Source organism: Salarias fasciatus, chromosome 22 (genome assembly GCF_902148845.1).
Source record: "Salarias fasciatus chromosome 22, fSalaFa1.1, whole genome shotgun sequence".
Lineage (NCBI taxonomy): Eukaryota > Metazoa > Chordata > Actinopteri > Blenniiformes > Blenniidae > Salarias > Salarias fasciatus.
Genome location: NC_043765.1, coordinates 2,484,486 through 2,505,465, shown reverse-complemented (window position 1 = coordinate 2,505,465; position 20,980 = coordinate 2,484,486). Strand labels below are relative to the sequence as shown.

The window sequence follows — 20,980 nt, the reverse complement described above, 5'->3', positions numbered from 1 at the left end:
GCAGCTCTGCAGCAGCTCCATGAAGCTTTCAGAATATGTAATGTAGATGATAAACATTTTTTGTTTTAATTCACAACAGAAACATTCATTTATTCAATTTGAAGAAATAAAATATTTCCTTTCAAACTGGTTCACAACATACTTAGCAAGAAACGTAAAACTGTGAGAGGAAAATGTCCCAAAATCAAATATTGTAAGCTGATGGTGTTCATTCCATCAGCGACCATCAAGTTTCTTGATGCACAGACCAGTTTCTGGACTTGGAGGAGACCCATGTGGTGAGGAGGTTCATGCTTTTAGAGTATGAGGTCCAAGAACCAATCAACACTTGTGATGGACCGGTGGCCCGGCCAGGGTGTAGCCTGCTCCCACCTGGAGTTACTGGGTTAAAAGGATCTGTTTGAGGAACATTATTTCAGAGTAGTTACTTTGGATGAAGCTCAAAAATAAAACTTAGTAGCAAAAAAAAAAATTTAAACTGAATATTTGAGTCTGATTGAAAAAAATAGGTGTTATGCTTTTCAATAGTTTTTTTTGACAGAAATAAGATGTATATTTGTTCATCATACTGTACACAATTTGCCCCAGCGTTAAAGGGCAACTCCGGTTTTTTGACACCTGGACCTTATTTATAGGTGTGTCATGCTCATATACTCACTCAGACAAACATCGTGCAGCTCGGAGTCCTTCAGAAGTTATTTAGATCCAAACGATGTAGCCGCACGAGCGGGGGTGCCACAGCAATGGAGCGTTAGCGCGGGACATAACCTATGCAAAGTCGCTCATCTCGGCTGTATTTCTTCATCCATCGCCAGTGTTTTCATAAAGTCAGCTCGTCTACCGTCTTCAGGTGGTTCAGCTGAAGAGCTGACAGTTTTCGCTAACTTAGCCACAATTAGCTCGGATGGGAACGTTGCGGAGCTCCTCTCCCCAGCAGAGAGGCACTTTGAGTCGGCCTCGGCTGTCACGGTGCCCCGGCGTCTGACTTCCAGGAGCCGAGTTGGAAAACGGCCCTCAGTTGCTCCACGGAGGCTCCGGACACCCGCGAAGACGCACGGCTCACACGCGGCCGCTGGGCCGCTGGATGTCTCTCCTCGCCAGGAGGAAGCGTATCTCTGCTCCCCGGCGGATGCGCGCTCCACGCCGGCCGCGGGACGCACGACGGCCCGCCGCGCCGCGGCCGGACCTCTCTCCTCGCCGGGAGAATCCAGATCTCCCCCGCCCGGCGGATGCGCGCTCCAACCCAGGCCGCGGGACACCGCCGGAGGCCCCCCTTCCGACCGAAAGGCAACCCAACGCCGATGGAGGAAAAATACAGCCGAAATGAGCGACTTTGCAGAGATTATGTCCCGCGCTAACGCTCCATTGCTGTGGCACCCCCGCTAGTGCGGCTACATCGTTTGGATCTAAATAACTTCTGAAGGACTCCGAGCTGCACGATGTTTGTCTGAGTGAGTATATGAGCATGCACACACCTATAAATAAGGTCCAGGTGTCAAAAAACCGGAGTTGCCCTTTAATGAAGTATTTCTATTCTATTGCACTGTAATTACATGATTTTACCAGCAGATGGCAACAACTGTCCATGTAAAAATTTGACTTGTGAAAGGGTTGAACTTTGTTGATTGAGTTAAATGATCATCAAATACAATGTTTTTCTGTTAAATCCTGAAAAACACACACACACACACACACACACACACACACACACACACACACACACACACACACACACACACACACTGATGCATAAATGAAGCCCCTCGTGATGGAGAATGAAAGTCACTGAGAGGATGAGTGATATGTGGAGGATTTCTAAATCTCCATGGAAATGGAAAACGCAACTTTTGAGACTGCCATTGCGCATGCGCACCAGTAATGAATAGTTGTGCACACATGAAATGAACGTTTTCCTCCAGACTGACCCACAGTCCATGTTCTCTGGGACTTGGTGGTTTTTACAGCCGACCGTCACCATAGCAACGATCCAACTTCTTCCTCAGTCAGTCTGACTGTCTGTGTTCCGCCATTGTTAATGTTTATCTGCAAAACAAACAACATCAACTCCTGGCCCAACATGCCTACATTTTTTCAGCGTTTCCATGTAAACGGACATCGTTTTAAAATTATTACTGAGTAAACACGAACCTTTTCTGAAGCGAAATGGGAAAAACGATGCGTTTTCACTTGAATTGTTGAGTCCTTTCAGATGTCAAAAGAGGTTTTTCTCTTTTTTAAACAAATCTTTTTCAATGGTTTCATTTTAATTTTAAAACTTTCAATGATATTTTTGAATAAATAAATGATAAGTTCACAGATATATAAACAGTTTTTCCGTCCGATGTGCTTGTGGCAGACTGAGCTCCGGGCGGACTGCGCGGTGAGCGGGGTGTGTGAAGGCCGCCGCCGGGAGCTCGGAGGGGCGGTGTTTGCTGTGTGAGGGGCGGTGTTTGCTGTGTGGAGCGCTGCTTTGGGCTCTGAGCGCTCACACGCTTCGCCCGTCGGTGGAAACAGTCCGTGTGCAGCTTGCAGGAGTCCCGCGGAGGAGTTCTCACCTCACCGCCCCGCACGGCGGCAGCACCCGGCGGAGTGATCCCCAGCGCACCCCGCAGGCCCGCAGGTAGGCCGGACACGTTATTTCTCACTGCTGCAGGTTCAAACAACTCATCTGTGTCTGTTTTACAGTCTTTAATTAAAAATAAATAAATAAATAAAAATTTAAAAGAAAAATAAATGTAGTTATAGCTCCAGTTAATATTATTGTGAACGTTTACTTTTTATTTTTACATTTTTCTTCTTGCATGAAGATATATTTCTTTTCATATAACAATATATTTTTCAGTCCTCATCACACAAAAATACTGAAACATCAGATATTAATGCTGAAAAATGTCTCTTTTCAAAAAAGTATTTTTTTCCAAAAACATACATTTCTTCATGTATAAATGCTTATTTCTCATAAACTACTTGTACCAGCTAATATTTTCTCCATCATATTATTTTGCATGCACATATAATTCTTCTTGCATAAATTGTCCCAAATTCTTCCATTTGTGACTAGAGAAAATACCGATAACCTACTAGTTACATATCGATCAAAGTCTGTAAAATAATAAGAAAAGAATCACTCTTAAAGAGCTCCACAGTCTCACAAGTGAAGAATTATATCATAGAAAACTATATTTTATCAAGTTTTTAATTATTGCTTGCATAAATTGTGAAACTAAAAATAAAGACTTTCATATAGTATTTCTATAAACTTATAACAATGTGGAAAAAGTAATTGATGCTTGCCTAAGCCCCGCCTCCAAACACAATAACAACCCTGTTTACACGAAAACCTTTCAAATGAAAATGCAGCGCTATTGAGTTTCTATTGAACAGACTCAGAAAAACGAGCTTTAAAGCTGAGAGCTTCAGAAAGTCGTCCAAGCTCAATCATCCGGATCAGGCAGGGACTTCATATTGAAGCAAATGTTTCCAGAGGGAAAATGTTTTTCTTGATTTGGAGGAAACGCTGGATGTTGTTTCAAGGAGGGTCGGGAGGTCGAAGGAACCGATACTATGAATAAATGCTTTTGAAGTGGGATTCATGACAAACAAGGAGAATTCTGAGGGCGGACACATGCGCACACACACACACACGCACACACACACACACGCACACACACACACACACACACACACACACACACACACACACACACACACACACACACCAGTCTGCTTCATGTTAACAAGCCTGTTCTGTTGGAGTGATGTCACGTCTACTACAGATTACAAAGTTCTGGAGACTCAGCAAACCTCCTCCTCTTCCTCCTCTTCCTCCTCTTCCTCCCTCCCCCTCCTCCCCACCTCACCTCTTCTTCTTCCTCCTTCTCCCCCCCTCTCTAATTCACCTCCTCCTCCTCTTCTTCCTCCTCTTCCTCCCTTTCCTCTTCCTCCTCCTCCTCTTTCTCATAGTTTCCATCACCTCATCTTCCGATCCATCTGCTGGGATTAACACTCATTGACCTTGTGAAGAAATGAGGAATTCCTGAGTCTTATTTTGAAAAACAGGAGGCAGTTTTTTGTTTTTCTTGCTGTTGTTTTCTTTCTTTCTTTCTCTCTCTCTCTTCTTGCCACCGCACCACGTCGCCACGTTCAGACCACACTCACATTCTTCCGACATTCCTGCGTTGGGTGAAGGTTGGTTGGGTTGTTCAGCCTGTGGAGCCTCACACACACACACACACACACACACACACACACACACACACACACACACACTTCCTGTTCCTGGAGCGACGCCTCGGAGGGTTTGAGCGCCGTCATGCTTTTATCACTCTCATGGGACTCGGCTGCAGCCTCATGTCCCCCGTCAGCCTCATGTCCCCCGTCAGCCTCACGTCCCCCGTCAGCTTCCCGTCCTCCATCAGTCTCATGTCCTCCGTCAGCCTCATGTCCCCCGTCAGCCTCACGTCCCCCGTCAGCCTCACGTCCCCCGTCAGCCTCACGTCCTCCGTCAGCCTCATGTCCCCCGTCAGCCTCACGTCCCCTGTCAGCCTCATGTCCCCCGTCAGCTTCCCGTCCTCCATCAGTCTCATGTCCTCCGTCAGCCTCACGTCCCCCGTCAGCCTCACGTCCCTCGTCAGCCTCACGTCCCTCGTCAGCCTCACGTCCTCCGTCAGCCTCATGTCCCCCGTCAGTCTCACGTCCTCCGTCAGCCTCATGTCCCCCGTCAGCCTCACGTCCCCCGTCAGCCTCACGTCCCCTGTCAGCCTCATGTCCCCCGTCAGCTTCCCGTCCTCCGTCAGTCTCGGCCCCCCAGAAACACCACAACAGAGCTCGGATGCAACTTTCTAAGGTTGAAGTCCGTCTCCATGGAAACGGGGAAACTTGGGAATTGGTGGTAACAACACGCTACAGCATGCTAACTCCGTCGTTTTCAGCGTTTCTATGGAAACGGACATCGTTCTCAAAACATTTCTGAAACGAAAATGCAAAAGAGATGCGAATCGCCTGACACGTTGCGTAAACAGACTGTCAGAGCTTCCAGTCTGTGGAGTCTGCATGTTCTCCCTGAGCTCTGGATGAAGCAGGATGGAGGATCGTATGAATCTCCCAGAGTAGACGCCGAAGTCTCCTCTGGATTATTTGGCTCAAAAGTTTGAAGTTTTTCGAATGAAAACGGGATGAAGGACGATGGCGATAGCGACGGCGGCGGCGGCGGAGACACGAGGCTCTGCACACGTCCAGACGACAGACACGGGACCCCATTAAACACCCGGCAGGTCCGGCCGGCTGATGGGAAACACGGCGACTGTTTATCTGGATCTGGATCACTGTTTATCTGCTTTCCTTGTTTTTCCTTCAACTCTGATCCAAGAGCAACAAGTTCCGTGCCAGAAGGAGCTGGAAGCTCGACGGCGCTCCGCCGCTGCCTCCTCATCTAAAATCATATTTTATTCATGATAGAACCACCATTTCATTTCAAGAATTGAAAATGAGCTCGTTTTGAATTTGGACCAACTGGGAAGAGAAACGAGTTCTTAATTAATCCGTTCATTTTAGTCCAGGAGCCACATTCAGTCTTCTTGAGGCCAAGCAGGAGGTGACGTAACGACAGCTCGCGTTTCCCTTCAGCTTTAATTCAAATAAGAAAAGATTCAGCGTGAGGGACCAGGCTGTTTGTGTCTGTATTTTAGGGGATCTGGTCACAGTTGAAGGTCTTGTTTAGATTTGAGAATTTAACTCTGTCTTTATTTACCACCAAACAATTTTCTTAGATTTAGTAAAAATTAACGTATGGTGTCTCAACCCCCCCCCCCCTCCTGTTTGGTTCAGTCCAGGCCTGTCCTGATTGGATAATTAGGTTTGGGCTGGACTAATGAAGGGGGAGAGGAAGACCAGGTGTTGAGACTGGAAGAGAGGCAGTCTGGAGCTGCCAGCTGATTCAAACTTAGTGCTGAGTCTTGAATCTTCATGCTCTGAATAAATGTGTTTTGGAGAAACTTTGAGTTTTACCTTCTGATCCCTCCAAGCCTTGCTGGACCACATCCCGGGTTCGGGGTCGCCTCTCGGTCCCTCACACTCGCTTTTTGCTGAATCTGTCATGAAATCTGCCTTTTCTGCAGTTCCTCTGTGGAAGCTGCTGTGTTTTCAGTCACTCCGAGCTCCAAAAGGCAACTTCACCTGAAATACACCATAAACAGGGTCTCAGAACGGGGATTTCCTGCAGACTTCAGGTAGATGATCAGAAACAGCAGTTTCAATTTAAAAAGAATTGGTCCAAGTTTTCTTGTGTTTTTTGGGGTTTTCTGTCCTGTTTTAGGTTTTTTTTTTCTGTAACATGATCGAGCATCAATCAAGTGTTTTAGAAGGAGAGGCTGATTATAGATTCTCCCATTTCAGAGGAGCTACGGCGAGAATCGATGTTCCTGTTTCAGAAAACTGTTAAACGTGAAAGATCCGCCTCGTCTGGAGATTTTCTTTCAGTAGGACTGAAGCTCAGCTGCTGGAACTCGTGATGTTCGCTCCTTCGGGCAGAAACGCTTCAATAAAACGATGATTCTCTTTTATAAAACACCGCGGGGATGTTCGATGTATTTATAAGTGGGATAATTCTCAGGTTTTTACAGATCTTTGTCATCTGACCGCTGGAAACTGGTAAATGAAATGGAAATTCCCCACGGGTAACTCTCCCACTTCCCACCAATTAGGTTCAGGATCCAAGTCTTCAGGAATCAGTCCAATAATTAGTTTTTCTCTTCAACATCAGGAGGTATTTGCAAAAGAATGACTAAATATGACGCGCTTGTCTTTGCACCAGATTTCATTTCATCACATTAATTATCAAATCACTTTTTCTGCATTTCTGCACTGCAGTGAGATGCACTAACTGAGCGAAAATGAAAATACAACATTGTTCAAGTTATTCTGGAAGTCGGAGTCAGACGTGACTGAAAAGGCTTCAGAGAAAAGGTGTGTGTTGATCCCCGTAACACACTCCTTCTGATCATCTCTGCTTGATCGGGGTGGAAGTTTTAAACGTCACCACGCGATGAATCCTCGTGCTGTTTGGAGAAAAATGTGGGTGTCGCAGTTCAAGAGGAGGATGCAGAAGAAACTGCTCTAAAGCGTAGAATTACCTCCCACTGCTCAGAAAGTTTCTCTAAACTGAATCCAGATACTTTTCGTTCAAACGCGGAAAACACGACTTTTCGTTTCCACGACGTTCCTTCTGTTTAACCTTCTGAATCTCCAACAAACTGTACGTTTACTGCAAGCAGGGGTGTCAAACATAAGGCACGAGGACTAAAATTGGCCTGGAAGAGACTCCAATCCTGGAAAAAAACAAACTGTAAAAAAAAAATTCAAAGAAAATGCTGATTTTCTTTAAAACAAAATTCTTCAGAGTAGAAGATACAACACGACACTGAGAGTCGAGCTGAGATATTAGCAATGCTAGCTAACTAGCATTAGCCACAAGGCCATGCTGTCAGGGGGAGGTTATGAAAACACCCATAATGCAACAGCTGCAGTAGAAGTTTGATGGACGTTTCACTGGATTTTGCAGGTTTCATTACAATTGGCTTCATGTTGAAATGCTTAAAAATAATAATAATAAATCCATCCCATTTTTTAAAATGCAACTTCAATAGCTGACACATTAAAGAAATATGAGCTGTGAAGGTCTGAGGAGGTGAGAATGACAGAAAGAAAGCTTGTGTTAATCATTTCCGAGCCTCTGGAGGCCCACAGTCACGGCTGAATTATTTCCCGGTCGTTTGGCGGCGAGTCAGGTTTTTAATGAATGGCAGCAGCTGCAGCTCATATTGTTTCATGAGGTAAACAAGCGGCCAGCCGGACGCTCATTAAACACAGCAGACGCAAACTCTGTCTCTTAAAGCTTATGTGATCAGCTTTATGTGTCTTAATGTCTCATAATATCCATCATATTCACATTTTAATACATCCCAGCATTGAAAAGTGAGAGCAGAGAAACAGAACCGAGATCAAAGATTCATTGATATTGTAATTTAAGTGTAACAGACACGACCGTCACAGGCATGTCAGTGTACATAAAGACCGCCTGACCTTCACTCTGCACTGAATTAACTGGATTTACTTACATTCAACCTTTTTATCCAACAAAATTCCACATTTATTCACATTTCTCCCAAACTAACACTTGAAATCACTGAATCCACGAAAAGATATTTGAGTCATAGAAAGTAATTATTGCAGTTTGAGATGAATCCTGACAAACTGTAAAACGTCTGCTTTATATTTTGATTAAAAAATTATTTAATACAATCAAAGGCAGATTTACTGAATGTCTATGAGTGACATAACAAGGATTGTAGTTAGTTTTAAAATTTAAAGCTGATTTTAGCATATAATAATTAACTGCAATAGAATTTTATTACTCTTTAAATGTTATTGAAGTCACCTAAACTTAATTATCTTTCCGTAGAATTTAATAGTTGAAGATCGCAGGTTCGATTCCCCACAGCAGACAGGTCAACACTGGCTTCCTGACCCTTGACCCCGACCCATCAGTTAGTCAGAGCACCTGAATGTGGCTGCTCTCTGTATTTTACCCAAGGAGATTAATGAAGGGTAATTAGTTATTTAGTTTAAAAAGATATTTATGTGATAATTTGATAGGTTCATGGTGAAGTAGCTTAAAGCACTGTGAGGACAGACAGTGGAAAACACACCAGACAGTGGAAGCAGAAAGGCTCCATAAACATGTCAATACGGTGAGTTAAATGTGAATAATTACCAGTCACATTGGTTATTTTGGTGGATTAAATGAATTATTAAATGGAATTGGTGTATTAAATTGCACATAACCGTATTATTGATTACTCCTGTTAATCAATGAAACTGATTTCAGGCCTCTTCAGACACGTGTCAGCCACCAAAAGCTGAATCAGTGTTGTTTTTTTGGCGGCCCGGGGTCTTAAAGCACAGAAAACAATAATGTGTGTTCATGTTGATTGGTGTTGGTGCAGGTGGAAGTGTGGAAAGAGGCCTTGTGATCTGCAGGAAACCACACTGGAGCTCTTTGTAGCCTGGATGAATGTCACTCTCCTCTGTAGTGTGTGTGTGTGTGTGTGTGTGTGTGTGTGTGTGTGTGTGTGTGGTCACACAGTATCACTTCTATTCTGGCTTCTCGGGCCCCTGATCCACTTCAGGGGATGTGAAGCGGGGAGAAATGAAAAACCAACGTCGTTTCCTTTCTTAAACCGCCGGCTCACTCTTGTGAAGGTTCTGCAGAGCAGAGGAAAGTCTCTGTAGTCACTGCATGCTGGATGTGACCATAACAAAGCAGAAATGGTCACGAACAACATAGAAACACAGTTTTTGTACTTAATCTGAAGTTTCAGGTATCTGTGAAATCAGATCTCTACACTTTCTCACTTTAACTTCAATGAGGAAGATTCATTTGGAAACTTCTGGTAAATTAAAGAGGGTTTAAATGATAAATGGATTCCATAAACCTATTTGTAGTTCAGATCACTTCCAGATGAGGACGGGGGTAGATGGAGGACTGAGAGTCGACCTCTCTACCAAACCAGATGAAGCCTCTTTGCCTCGTCTGCCTGAAGGTACAGAAATACTACAGTGTCATCGGCATACGTCACAAACCCAGCAGTGAGGGAGAAAGCAGTGACTGCATCTGGGAGGGTGAGGGAGCCTGAAGGCAAACGTTCCCAGAGAGAGCGGGGCGGCCAGGCCCTTTCACAACGCGTGAATTAGTATTTTGTGTTCTTGACAGATTTAACACCTACCTACACATGTGCTGGTGTATATTTAATTATGTGTGACGAAGGTTTTCATTGCAGAACGATCTGGTTTGTAAACCCGAGACACAAGTCCAAATTCCTCCAAAGGGGGAAAATAAACAGGAGCGGAGCGGCGGAGCTCCTGGCCCCGGTCGTAACAACCTGCCGGCCCGTCGGGGAGCGAAACAACGGCGCTGAGCCATGAAGGGACATAAGACAGGAGGCCCGGTGGCTGAATCCTGCCAGACGTTTAACATTTATTTGGCTGCCGCTACAAAGCCTCGCAGCCCAGAGAGCGAGAACAGTAAATCTCTCAGTGAAGGATTCAGCGTGTTCCACCGTGAAGGGATGAGAACATCGTGAGCTGCCGCGCTACCAGCTCGGCTCGGCGGACAGGATGGACGACTGTTTGGGTTCCTGTCTTCAGGAGGGGATGGCTCCATCTGGGTGCAGTCCAGGAGGACGTCTGTGTCGTCTGCAGCGAGCTACCGAATGGTGGTCTTCATCACATTCACCACCAGGCACTGCCCAAAACATGCGTTTGAGGTGGACTGTGTGACCCCATCATTAGTTCAACGCCGTACAGTCCTGTGACGGGTGGAGTGACACAGAAGCCGGACGGACCGGAGTATCTGCTCTGAATTATTGCTGCATCACTGGTTATTTTATGCTCGCCTCTTCAGACATCAAATAATTGCGTAGCATGACGTGGAGTACCAGAGACTCCCGTTGAATTATTGAAGTATTTACCAGAGGCTGGAGCCAGGAGGCTATAACTTTACTAAACCTTTGCAAAAAATGGGGTAAATCACGGTGGTCCTGCTCTGCAGATCCAAATATTTCTCTTCCCAGAGATACGAACCTGAACGTCTCTGCGATGGATCAAACATGTGGCGCTGCTCTGGAGCAGCTTCTCCCTCTCTGCTGCGTTGCTGATTGCATCGTTTTATTGCCCCGTCCTATAGGATCCATAAAATACTGGTTTTGGCCGGGATGCCTTTTAATTAGCGGTGCAGCGCTCTGGCTCGGGGCCCATACGAAGTCCCTGCTGGAGGCCCGGCGCAGGATCCGATGAAAGACAACAGCTGGAGGCCTCCGAATGCGCCCGCAGATGTTGTGGTCCAGGAAGAGGAACATAAAGCACAAAGCCGAGGCGACTATGAGCGGAAGGAAGCCCATTGTTCTATCACTGCATTCATCGCAGACATGGACGGACCAGAATAGAAACCCAGCCTCTTCGGACATTTTCGGAGGGAAGTTGTGCTGATTTCCAGCATCCAGACAGCAAATCTGACAGAAAACAGACAGAGGATGTGAGGCTTTCACTCGCTTTGGTTTTGGGCGACCCGGCCGGCTCGATGCCCTTGAGGAGGAAGCGGCGCTCTTATCTGCAGGGAGGAATTCACCTTGTGTTTGTGGAGGAAGGAGCTCTGGAGGAGGGAGACTCGTGTCTCTGTCAGACCTGACCGAGAGCAGAATGTCCTCCATCCAGTCGTGTTTATTTGAAATCCGCAGCATCGTCGGTCATGCGAGGCCAAATGTTTGATAGCAGGCAAACACCAGGAATGTAAACCACACGTTCAGGGCGACTCCTTCACACAGCAGAGAGTTAGAGACCTCGGTCAGCGTCTTCTGAGCGCAGCCTCATGTGTCCATCCGTCTGCTACGCTCACGTTATCCAGACTGAGAGGGGTTAAGCTTGGAGTATCAAACATAAACAACAAATGTTAACAATTTCAATGATAAATGATTTTTTTAACAAATTTATTCAGAGTAGGAGACAAAATACAAAACTGAGACCCGAGCTGAGATAACTGCTGCCTGGAAAGCTAGCAAGCTAGCATTAGCCTCAAAGCTGTCACATGCAGAATGCAGCAGTTTTCTGCACATTTCACTGTATTTTGCACAAGAAGGTTTCATTAAAATCGGCTAAACTGGAGAATATCGACATTTTCATTATGTTAAACTTATATGTAATGTTAAACGTAAGAGTTTAAATTAAAAGGTTATTTGGCACTATTTTAACACTCAGGATGTTATTGGGTTTAATTAAAATGTGTTTGACACCTGTTTTAAACTCAGCTTGAGTCACTTTGAGGAAGAGGCAGGTTTGAAACAGTGCAGAACAGATGTTTATACCTACAGAGTGGTTTCCAGTCATATGCAGGTATTTCAATTATACAGGAAGAACTAAGAAAATAAGGCAGCGTGCAAACTTCTCATGCACACTCCATGCTTTTCTTTTGGTGATGCAAACCGCTGCAATACACTTCTACATGCAGAAAATGTTGCAGCATCATTAGTTATGATGCTGAAAATGACCTGTTGAAGACCAGGAGTGACGTATTGAAACCTCTTCCTGTGCGGAGCCTTCGCTCGCTTTCAGCGAGCTCTGGATCATCTCCGGTGATGACGAGGACCGTCTTGGGGAAAACGGCTCTCGTTTCATGTCCAGATCCCTCTGGGAGATTCCAGAGTCCACACGGCCTCTCTTTGCTGAACCTGCCTCCTCCTTACTGACGTTACAGAAACACGCCAAAGCCCCTCTGCGCCCAAAATAGGCCCCAAAAAAAGGATAAACAACGGCCGTTTCCATGTGAGCCGTTCAGCCGTCGTCTTGCTAAACGTTCCAGATGTTGTGATCCTGAACACGACCAAACAGACGAGCTCTCAGGCGGCCGTCTTATCGCTGATCTTCATCCACGCTGCATACATCTTCTGCAGCGCAGGATGGTGTTTCAGCCTCCCACACTTCATTTCCTCGCTCATTTCCCGTCGCCGCAGCAGAACACGGGGTCACTTACCCTGCTAATGCCTCTCCGAGGGACGGCGCTCACGTCTCCATGTGCCGCAAACAAGAAACAACACAGCGAGCCGCCGCTTCGGTTTTCAGCTGATTCCTCCAAGCATTCACAGCTTCAGACGCCGCAGAGCAGCGTCAGATCACACCAGTGCTAACTGTCGGATACCATTAAAGCTACTCTTAAGCAAAGCATCAATCAGGAGGACCGAGTTAGAGAAAGACCAACCAAAACTCAAAGGACGAAGAGCAAACTGCTAAAATCCAATAGTTTCTGAGCTGTAAATCGAATTTAGTACAGTACATCTTTTGACACGACTATTTATTAATGCAGTTTTCCATGACTAGCTTTAGCTTAACTTTATTAGTTTGAAATAAGCATGCAAACAGGAAAAAACAGTTACGAGATAATTAAATCCAAAAGATTTGGGGTGTAATAAAATCAAGTGACAGTTCGCCGTCTCTGGCTGAGATCAATCAGTTCAATAGCTTAAAGAGTTTCTCTTTAAACAAATAGTTGTCTTTACAAGGCGGTTCAGTAAAAAGGGAACATCTGAGCTCAACACCGAGGACGGCTGTGAATCGGTGTAACAAAACAGTCAGAGGTTGTTGTTTTTTAACGTGTCTAGCAGCCAAAGAAAGCACGGAGGAGAAGGTCGTAAATAGATGAGTTGCACCGCTCTTCAGACGCAGTCCAAACGCTGATAAAAACCACTCTCAGGGGAGTCTTTGAACGCCTCCCGACAGTTCATATTGTTGAGTTGTTGGAAGCCAAAAGGCTGCGGGGGGTTTCGTTCGGGGCGTGACAGCGAAACATGAGAAGGTTTAGCATCATGACTCAAACTTCAAAAACTCAGACTTAACGGCGTGTTTCCTTCAAAGGTGCAATGAGTAACGTTTTGTCAATAGCTGAACTAAACAAAGCCGAAGCTAAACTGCATGATGTGCCCAACGTCTTGTCTTGCAGGCGCTGAGCCGGAGAACGACAACATGAGTGACCAGTTCGACTGCAAAAACTGCAATGAGTCCCTGTATGGACGCAAATACATCCAGGTGGAGGACAACCCGCACTGCATCCCCTGCTTCGACCGCCTGTACGCACACACCTGCCAGGGCTGCAAGGAGATCATCGGACACAATGCAAAGGTACACACGGATCAACGGCACAGCTGAAGGTTTACGCCCCGTTTACATGACAACCGTGTTCAGAGTCACTGAAAACGCAACTTTTTGACAACACCCCGACTCCGTCTCCATGGCAACGGAGGGAAAACTCAATATTTCCGAAACACTGCTGCTGCGCTTGTGCTCCACCGCCTCAGTGAATAACTCTTCCGCACATGCTCAGTAGGTGGAAAATAAGAACAATGTTTTCCTTCAGAGTGTCATGACTTCCAGTCCAGATTCTCCTGGTCCTGGTCCTGGTCCAGATTCTCCTGGACTTGATAGTTTTAGAGTTGACAGTCACTGTAACAACAATCCGACCAGGTGGTCAGTCCATAAGAATGTCCCTGGTCTCCATTGTTAATGTTTAGAGTGTATTGTCCTTTACCTGTGGTTTCATTCCAGAAATAAACAACAGCGCCAACTCGTAGCCCAACATGAAAACGACTGTGTTTTTAGCATTTTTTGCCATTTCTGTGCAAACAATTATCATTTTCATAACGATGTGTTTTCACTTGAAGTGTCATGTCAACAGGCCCTTAAATTTTGGGTGAGTGGTTCGAAGCTTCACTGCTTTTCTAGAGATGTAAAGAGGAGAAACGAGTGTTTGTGCTTGGCTGAAGTGATGAACTGAGGTGGCAGTTAGGCCTCCTTCTAAATAAAGCCCATTTAGTTCTGGTTTAAATGTTACTTTTCACTGTGCTTACTGTGTATATAAAAAGGAAAATATGAAGCTGGTGTAATTTTAGACAGTGCTTCAGCTATAAGTTTTGGTTCAGATCCATCAAGGCTTCATGTTTTTAGAGGTATGAAGTGTTAGCATGAGAAGGCTAATGTTGGCAGCTTTTCGACTCAGGATATGTTGCAGCTCTTAAGAACTGTGACTGTGTCACAGAAACATCTTTGTTTTAATAAAAAGGCAAACCTTAATATATTTGTAACATTTATCAAAGGGAAAAGGGCATTTATTACTTGTTAAACTAGTGTTGTTTTTCAAATTACCTTCAGTCCAGTTCATAAAAACGGAGCTTACGTCTATAAAACAATAAAAAACATTCAGGATTAGAACGCAGGGTGAATCTTTTATCCTCCACAGACGCTTCTGGCTCCGTTAGCTTCATTTTTCCAGCTGCTGTTCCTGGAAAACTCTGCGCTCTGACCACCAAATTGCCAGTAATCCTCTGTAAGTTGCCCCAAAGCCTTTGCTGAGTGAAAGTTGGAAACTGTGACCTGAAGGAAACACTCGCAGATGCCACGAGGCCGCCGGCGTGCCGCGACTCACAGAGTCACGGCGAGGGAGGAGAGTTCTGGGGCCGTTTAGAGCACAAAACTTCCATCCTTCATCCTTTGTTCTCCACCGTTTCTTCACCGTCAACGTTCTCACATCATAAATATGTGGTTCAGCAGCAACATTTACCACAGATTTTTATTGAACTGGAATATTGGTGTTTTTTGAGAATAACAGTGTAGAAGATTGAACACACACACACACACACACACACACACACACACACACACACACACACACACACAGAGTGGAGGTCTCAGCAGGGTGTTTGAAACTTCTGCTTCAGACTTCCGTGTCGGTCGGCGGACGCGGCGGCGGCTAAAAGAGACTCTGTGGGAACCAGCGACGCGTCGCAGGGTTTTTATTATCGCCTCCCAGCTGAGGGGGGAAACTCTTGAGTTCTTGGGAAGCAGCTCTATTCTGCATCCTACAATAATTTCCAGCTCTGAACTGAGCCTCCGCCTGTGCGGACGTGTCAGTAATAACAGCCTGAACAGCTGGAAACGTGCACACACTGGACACTGAACCCATTCATTTCAAAATGTTAGTTTATGCTTTGCAACAACTGCATGAAGGAACAATACCACTTAGCTTACAGTGTCTCTGCTTCTTTCCGGCGATATTCGCTGTTCTGCCGTTTGATCCCGTTTGGTTGTTTCACTGTGTAAAACGGACCAATACCTTCTATCGAACGCTGGTCGACCTCTCGGTGGGCTTCACACCGTTTCTCTGGTCTCTGTCCAGGAGCTCTTCTATGAGGACCGGCACTACCACCAGGACTGCTTCCGCTGTTTCCGGTGCGACCGCTCGCTGGCAGGCGAGCCCTTCACCAGCCTGGAGGACTCGCTGATCTGCAGCGACTGCTACTGCAACGAGTTCTCCTCCAAGTGTGTGGCCTGCGACAAGACGGTGAAGCCAGGTGTGGCGCGAGTCCGTCGGTAGAGTCCGTGGTGACGACTTTAAAGACCCACAGGATGCTGTGTTCTAGGAGTATGTAGACAGTGAACTTACCAGAAGAAAGACAGGAGTCTCTTCTGGGGATGAGTACTGAATTCGGTACTTTTTTACGTACTGACCGAACTCCGTCGGTACTTCCTGTACTACGTCTTGATGTACAAACAAATAGTACCACGTTTCAGTGCCTGAACGCATCTTCGTGACTGTGAGGGAGTGGAGGAGTAGGGAATTTTCCATGCCGGACTTGAACGCAGCATCGCATGCACACGAGCGTAATGACGTCAGTAGCTAGCATGTCAACAAAGCAAGCACCCTATTTCCAAAATACGATGCAGATTACTCGCTGCATCTGGAAAACTTCTAATCTCAGGAACCTCCTGGTTAAGACGATTTTTCTCAAGGTAGTGCAGGAGTGAACAACCTCAGATGTTCAGCTACAACTCCTGCATTCAGCACTGTTAGCATCAGTTAGCATGCTAGCATTGGTTAGCACACTAGCATCCATTTGTGACTTGTTTGCAGCCAGCGATATATTTGCATTTATTGCCACATAAACACAACCGAAAGTACCGAAAACTGGCTGTGGGAAAAATATAATTTATGTTTATAGACGTCAACGGCTGCCAGTGAGTTAAACACAAATATTTTCTAAAACATAAAAGTTGCATTCGCTGGCAGCGTTGTGGTGTAAACGGTTCCAGTGGACGGATCGCTCAGTGTTCACTCCCCATCTTCTGTTCTCGCAGGGAACGAAAGGCCTAATGAGTGTCAGTTATCCGGGGTGTGACAGGATGATTGTTTCCTTGCTCGGCTAGAAATATCTCCCAGCAGGCTTTTCTGTTTTTTTGGCCGCTGTGACGAAACCGAGCGCAACCGTCGGTGTCAGATAACTGAAAATTACCCCGACTTGTGGGAAGTGTGGGACTCTGGAGCTCTTTCTTTCTGAACCGTGCAGTCGTTCTGGGTTTCAGCTCGGCCTGGAGCTGCCCTCTCGCCCCCGTTTCTGAACTGTGTGGCGAAGTTCAGTCCGTCATCACGCCTCCGGGCTGCGTCTCATTCCGGCTCCCAGCTTCTCCGACCCGGAGCGGTGGGGCGTGTTGGCCGGCACGATCCGCTGAGAGCCGAGCAGTGGATAAAAGGCCATGCGAGGGTGACGTGCAGCCGTGTGTGCAGCCCCGGCGCTGCTTTCTAACAGCCTGACAGTTTGTTTTGAAGTGGGATAAGCTGGAGTAATTGTGCCGCGTTCAGAAAGCAGATTGGCCGTCACGCCGAATCACAACGTCTGAGTTTGGATTTCATTACAGTTTATAGTCAGAGTGCAGAGATTACCGAGAAAGCCATGCGAGCTCCAAATAAACATCAACAAACATGCAGCAGCGTCTCATCTGCTGCGTCGTTTCCCCCCCCTCCCGGCAGGCTCCAGGATGCTGGAGTACGACGGCGCCTCGTGGCACGAGGACTGCTTCGTGTGTCACGGCTGCGAGAAGCCGATCGGCGCCGAGGCCTTCATCCCCGACAGCAGCAGCTACTACTGCGTGCCGTGCTACGAGCGCCGGGTGGCCCCCCAGTGCAGCCACTGCAAGAAGGTGCAGAAAATATATATCTTTTCAGCTGATTTCATCTGTGACTCTCCAGCAGATCACGACGGATTTCAAAACCGTCCCTCCTCTGAGGGGCGCCAGAGGGCGGGAGGTGTTGCACGCAACATTATTTCAGAGGGATTATCAGAATGATACCTGATGTTACTGTATTTTACAGACATTAAAGGCCCAAACATGCTGCCTTTACACATGTAAACTGCCATGTGAGATTCAAACGTTGCTACATCCAGCAGGGGGCAGTGCAGGCTCTCGTTGGGCAGCGTTTCCAATGCAAACGGCAATGAAACAAGTTCAAACTGCTGAAATAAATTTTCATTAAGCTCATAGTGTTCTAATACTTGGATGAGCAGTTTGTTGTTTTCTACTTTTGCTGGTCACACATGAGCTCAACACTGCCACCACAGGTCGCCAGTGGCATTACTCTGTTTTATACACATCAGAAAGCCAAATTCTGCATTAATGAAGACAGAAAACAGAAATATTTGTATGGCTGGTCATGTGACCTATATATATCAAAACACAGTGCTGCATACCATCTGTGACCACTAGATGTCATTGTATGACAGCAGAATGCTGCTAATGCGCAACAAAACAATCTCCATCAAGAGAAAGAAAAATGCCTCATAAAAGAAAAAGATGCACATCAGAATTTAAAGTAAAAAAAGAAAACAGCTAATTTAGAGTAAGTCTGTGCAGCCTGAAACTTTCGAAAGACCTGAAGATGTTTTAAAAGAACACATCTTGGCCGCTAAATTGAAGTCAGGTTGTTTAAATTATCTGTGCATCTGAAATTTCACTGAAAAAATAATTTGAAATACATGAAAGTATTGCTGCTTTTTGTGTGAACTTGTATCTTGTTGTGATACACTTATATTTTTTGACTTTTTTTTTTCATTTCAAATTAAAAAGGACTGATGGGCTTTTAAAAACAGACTATTCCTGCTGATGTTCCTGGTTAAACTCCATTGATACTGTATTAATCTGAAGCCAGAGCCTGAATGTGTGGCGCATGTTCCTGATCTGGTATTTGTCTCATTAGGCTCTGACGAAGGGAGGAGTGACCTACAAGGACGAGGTGTGGCACAAAGAGTGCTTCTTCTGCTCGGGGTGCAAGGCGCCGCTCGCCGGACAGCCGTTCACCTCGCAGGGCGACAGCCCGTACTGCGTCAAGTGCTTCAGCAGCCTGTACGCCAAGAAGTGCGCCGGCTGCAACACGGCCATCACAGGTCAGTCGGCGGGAGGCGGAGTGGAGCGCCAGGCTGAGCCTGCCAGTCAACATCAGGGGCAAAAAAACACAAGACGTCTGTCAGGATGAGACAGATTGAGCTATGAAAACAAATCCATCCGTCCCTGAAGGCAGAAATCTCTCTCTCTCTCTCTCTCTCTCACACACACACACACACGCACACACAAATATAGTTGGAACTGATTCGGCTCACATCCTGATAACGGCCTGATAGAAATCCAGCTGTGATTTATTTCTTGTGTGCCACAGACCGTGTTCTTCTCAGGCTCTTGGTTCAGTCTCATTGGTTTGTCTTTTGGCTTCCTGCGTCCGTCTCGTCTTCTTGTGGCTCTGCAGCTCACGTGCAGCTCTGGTTGGGTCTTGCAGGGTTCGGAGACGGGAAGTACGTCTCCTTCGAGGACCGGCAGTGGCACCAGCCCTGCTTCAAGTGCTCGCGCTGCTCCGTGTCGCTGGTGGGCTCCGGATTCTTCCCCGACCGGGACCAGATCCTGTGCACAGACTGCAACAGCGACGACTGAAGCCACGCCCTCCTGAGTCGCAGACCACGCCCCTCTGTCCAGACAGGCCACGCCCTCCATCCAGATTCCCCCCAACAAACCTCAGCGTTGCACTTAAACACTGCAGCATTAATATGAAGCTCAGCTTTTACCGCTCAAAACACTCCACTCGTCTTTTCTCATGTTTTGCACAAGAAACTACAAATAAACTTTTGAATTAATCTTTTTCATGAAGCTACACAGATGAAAAAATAAACTTGTTCTGACCTAGACTTTGTAAAAAATACCTTATTTTAAACCATTGACTGCATGATAATATGGTTATTTCTGAGCAGTTCAGTGATATAAAACCTTATTTTATCTGGATTCACTACATTTCATGTCTGTTTCAATGCATTTTGTTTTTCGTTCAGCTCTGACGGGTTTCTACCTGCATACATGGAATAAAATATTTAAAGAGAACCAGAGGATTGATGATAAATGGTGTTTTTCTTGCATCAACATCTCATTATGTACAAATATTTGAGTAATTTCAGATGACCACATGCACATATTAACAATTTAGGCTGAAGTATTTGGAAATAACCTCAGTAAACAACAGAAATACAAGTTTGGTTCCCAATCTGATATCTTGGGATGGTGTTCAATTCCAGCCTAGTCTGAGTAAATGTTATCCATAGCAGATGATTAGATGCACTTCACTTTGTTTTTTTCTTTTTGTGCTAGAAAAACTTTGCTTTCACAAAGAAAATGTCACAAACTGTGGAATGTGTGATACTTTAGTGTATTCGGAAAAAAAAACCACTTTAAACACACTACGTTGCTGTTATCATAATAATAATAACCAGTAGGGGGCAGGACAGTCAGATGTTTTGGTTGGTTCTTGATGGAGTTACACCCAATATGGGTCAACTTTTCCATCTTTCTGATTTTAAATAAAAAATCTGCCAAAACTTGAATTTTTAAGCCAATTTATGTATAAACGGATGAACCTGAGCTGCGTCTCTAAGTCTCTCATATTTTTGGTGTATAGACGTGAGAACCAAGTCAACATCTCCCACAATGACCTGTGATTAGCCCAGAAGCTGTTTTCTTCCAGAAGTCCATTTCAAATGTATATTTGTTTACCTGTGTTACTAAGAAACTAAATCAGGCTGTTAAACTCGACATCATTTTAAAATGTTATGACAGCTTCTTTCTTAAAAAAGCAAGGCGAAAGACGGAGAACGGTTTCCCAAAGGTTCCTCTCAAGACTTCTATAATCTGCACAAACATTTACAGTTCAGAACCTCGGCTGGTCTGCTCTGATTGTGTTTATTTGAAGGCTGTGCCAGGCTAGTGTCCCTGTGAAAACACTGAAAAAGATCCAGATATGATGTTGACGGAGAGGCGAATCAGAATAATCATGTTATGAACACTTTACATCTTCATGTGTCAAACTCAGCCGAGTTCAGGAGTCACATTCAGCTCAATATGATCTCAACTTGGCTGGAAGGGTAACAGTATAGCATAATAACTTGTAAAAACTGACATCTCCAAAGTATTTCTCTCATTTTAAATCATACAAACACATCAGGGTTTAGTGTTAGGTCTTAACTAAACAGAAGATGAGTTCCATTTCTACGGTTTTACAATCAATACGTCTGAGTTG

General features: G+C 45.5%; 1 protein-coding gene across 1 annotated transcript; it reads left to right on the top strand.

Moving 5' to 3' along the window:
- The first annotated feature begins 2,505 nt into the window (after positions 1-2,505).
- Positions 2,506-19,789, top strand: fhl3b (four and a half LIM domains 3b). The gene is made up of 6 exons (XM_030121006.1): positions 2,506-2,620; positions 13,544-13,722; positions 15,773-15,947; positions 17,402-17,571; positions 18,626-18,812; positions 19,199-19,789. The coding sequence occupies exons 2-6, from the start codon at positions 13,567-13,569 to the stop codon at positions 19,348-19,350; spliced, it is 840 nt and encodes a 279-aa protein (XP_029976866.1). The 5' UTR covers positions 2,506-2,620; positions 13,544-13,566; the 3' UTR covers positions 19,351-19,789.
- The last annotated feature ends 1,191 nt before the right edge of the window (positions 19,790-20,980 follow it).

Bases quoted from the DNA above. Each gene is read 5' to 3' on its own strand.
- fhl3b (XM_030121006.1), top strand. From the start codon at position 13,567: ATGAGTGACCAGTTCGACTGCAAAAACTGCAATGAGTCCCTGTATGGA. The intron at 13,723-15,772 runs GTACACACGGAT...GTCTCTGTCCAG, and splicing joins TCATCGGACACAATGCAAAG to GAGCTCTTCTATGAGGACCG. The intron at 18,813-19,198 runs GTCAGTCGGCGG...TGGGTCTTGCAG, and splicing joins CTGCAACACGGCCATCACAG to GGTTCGGAGACGGGAAGTAC.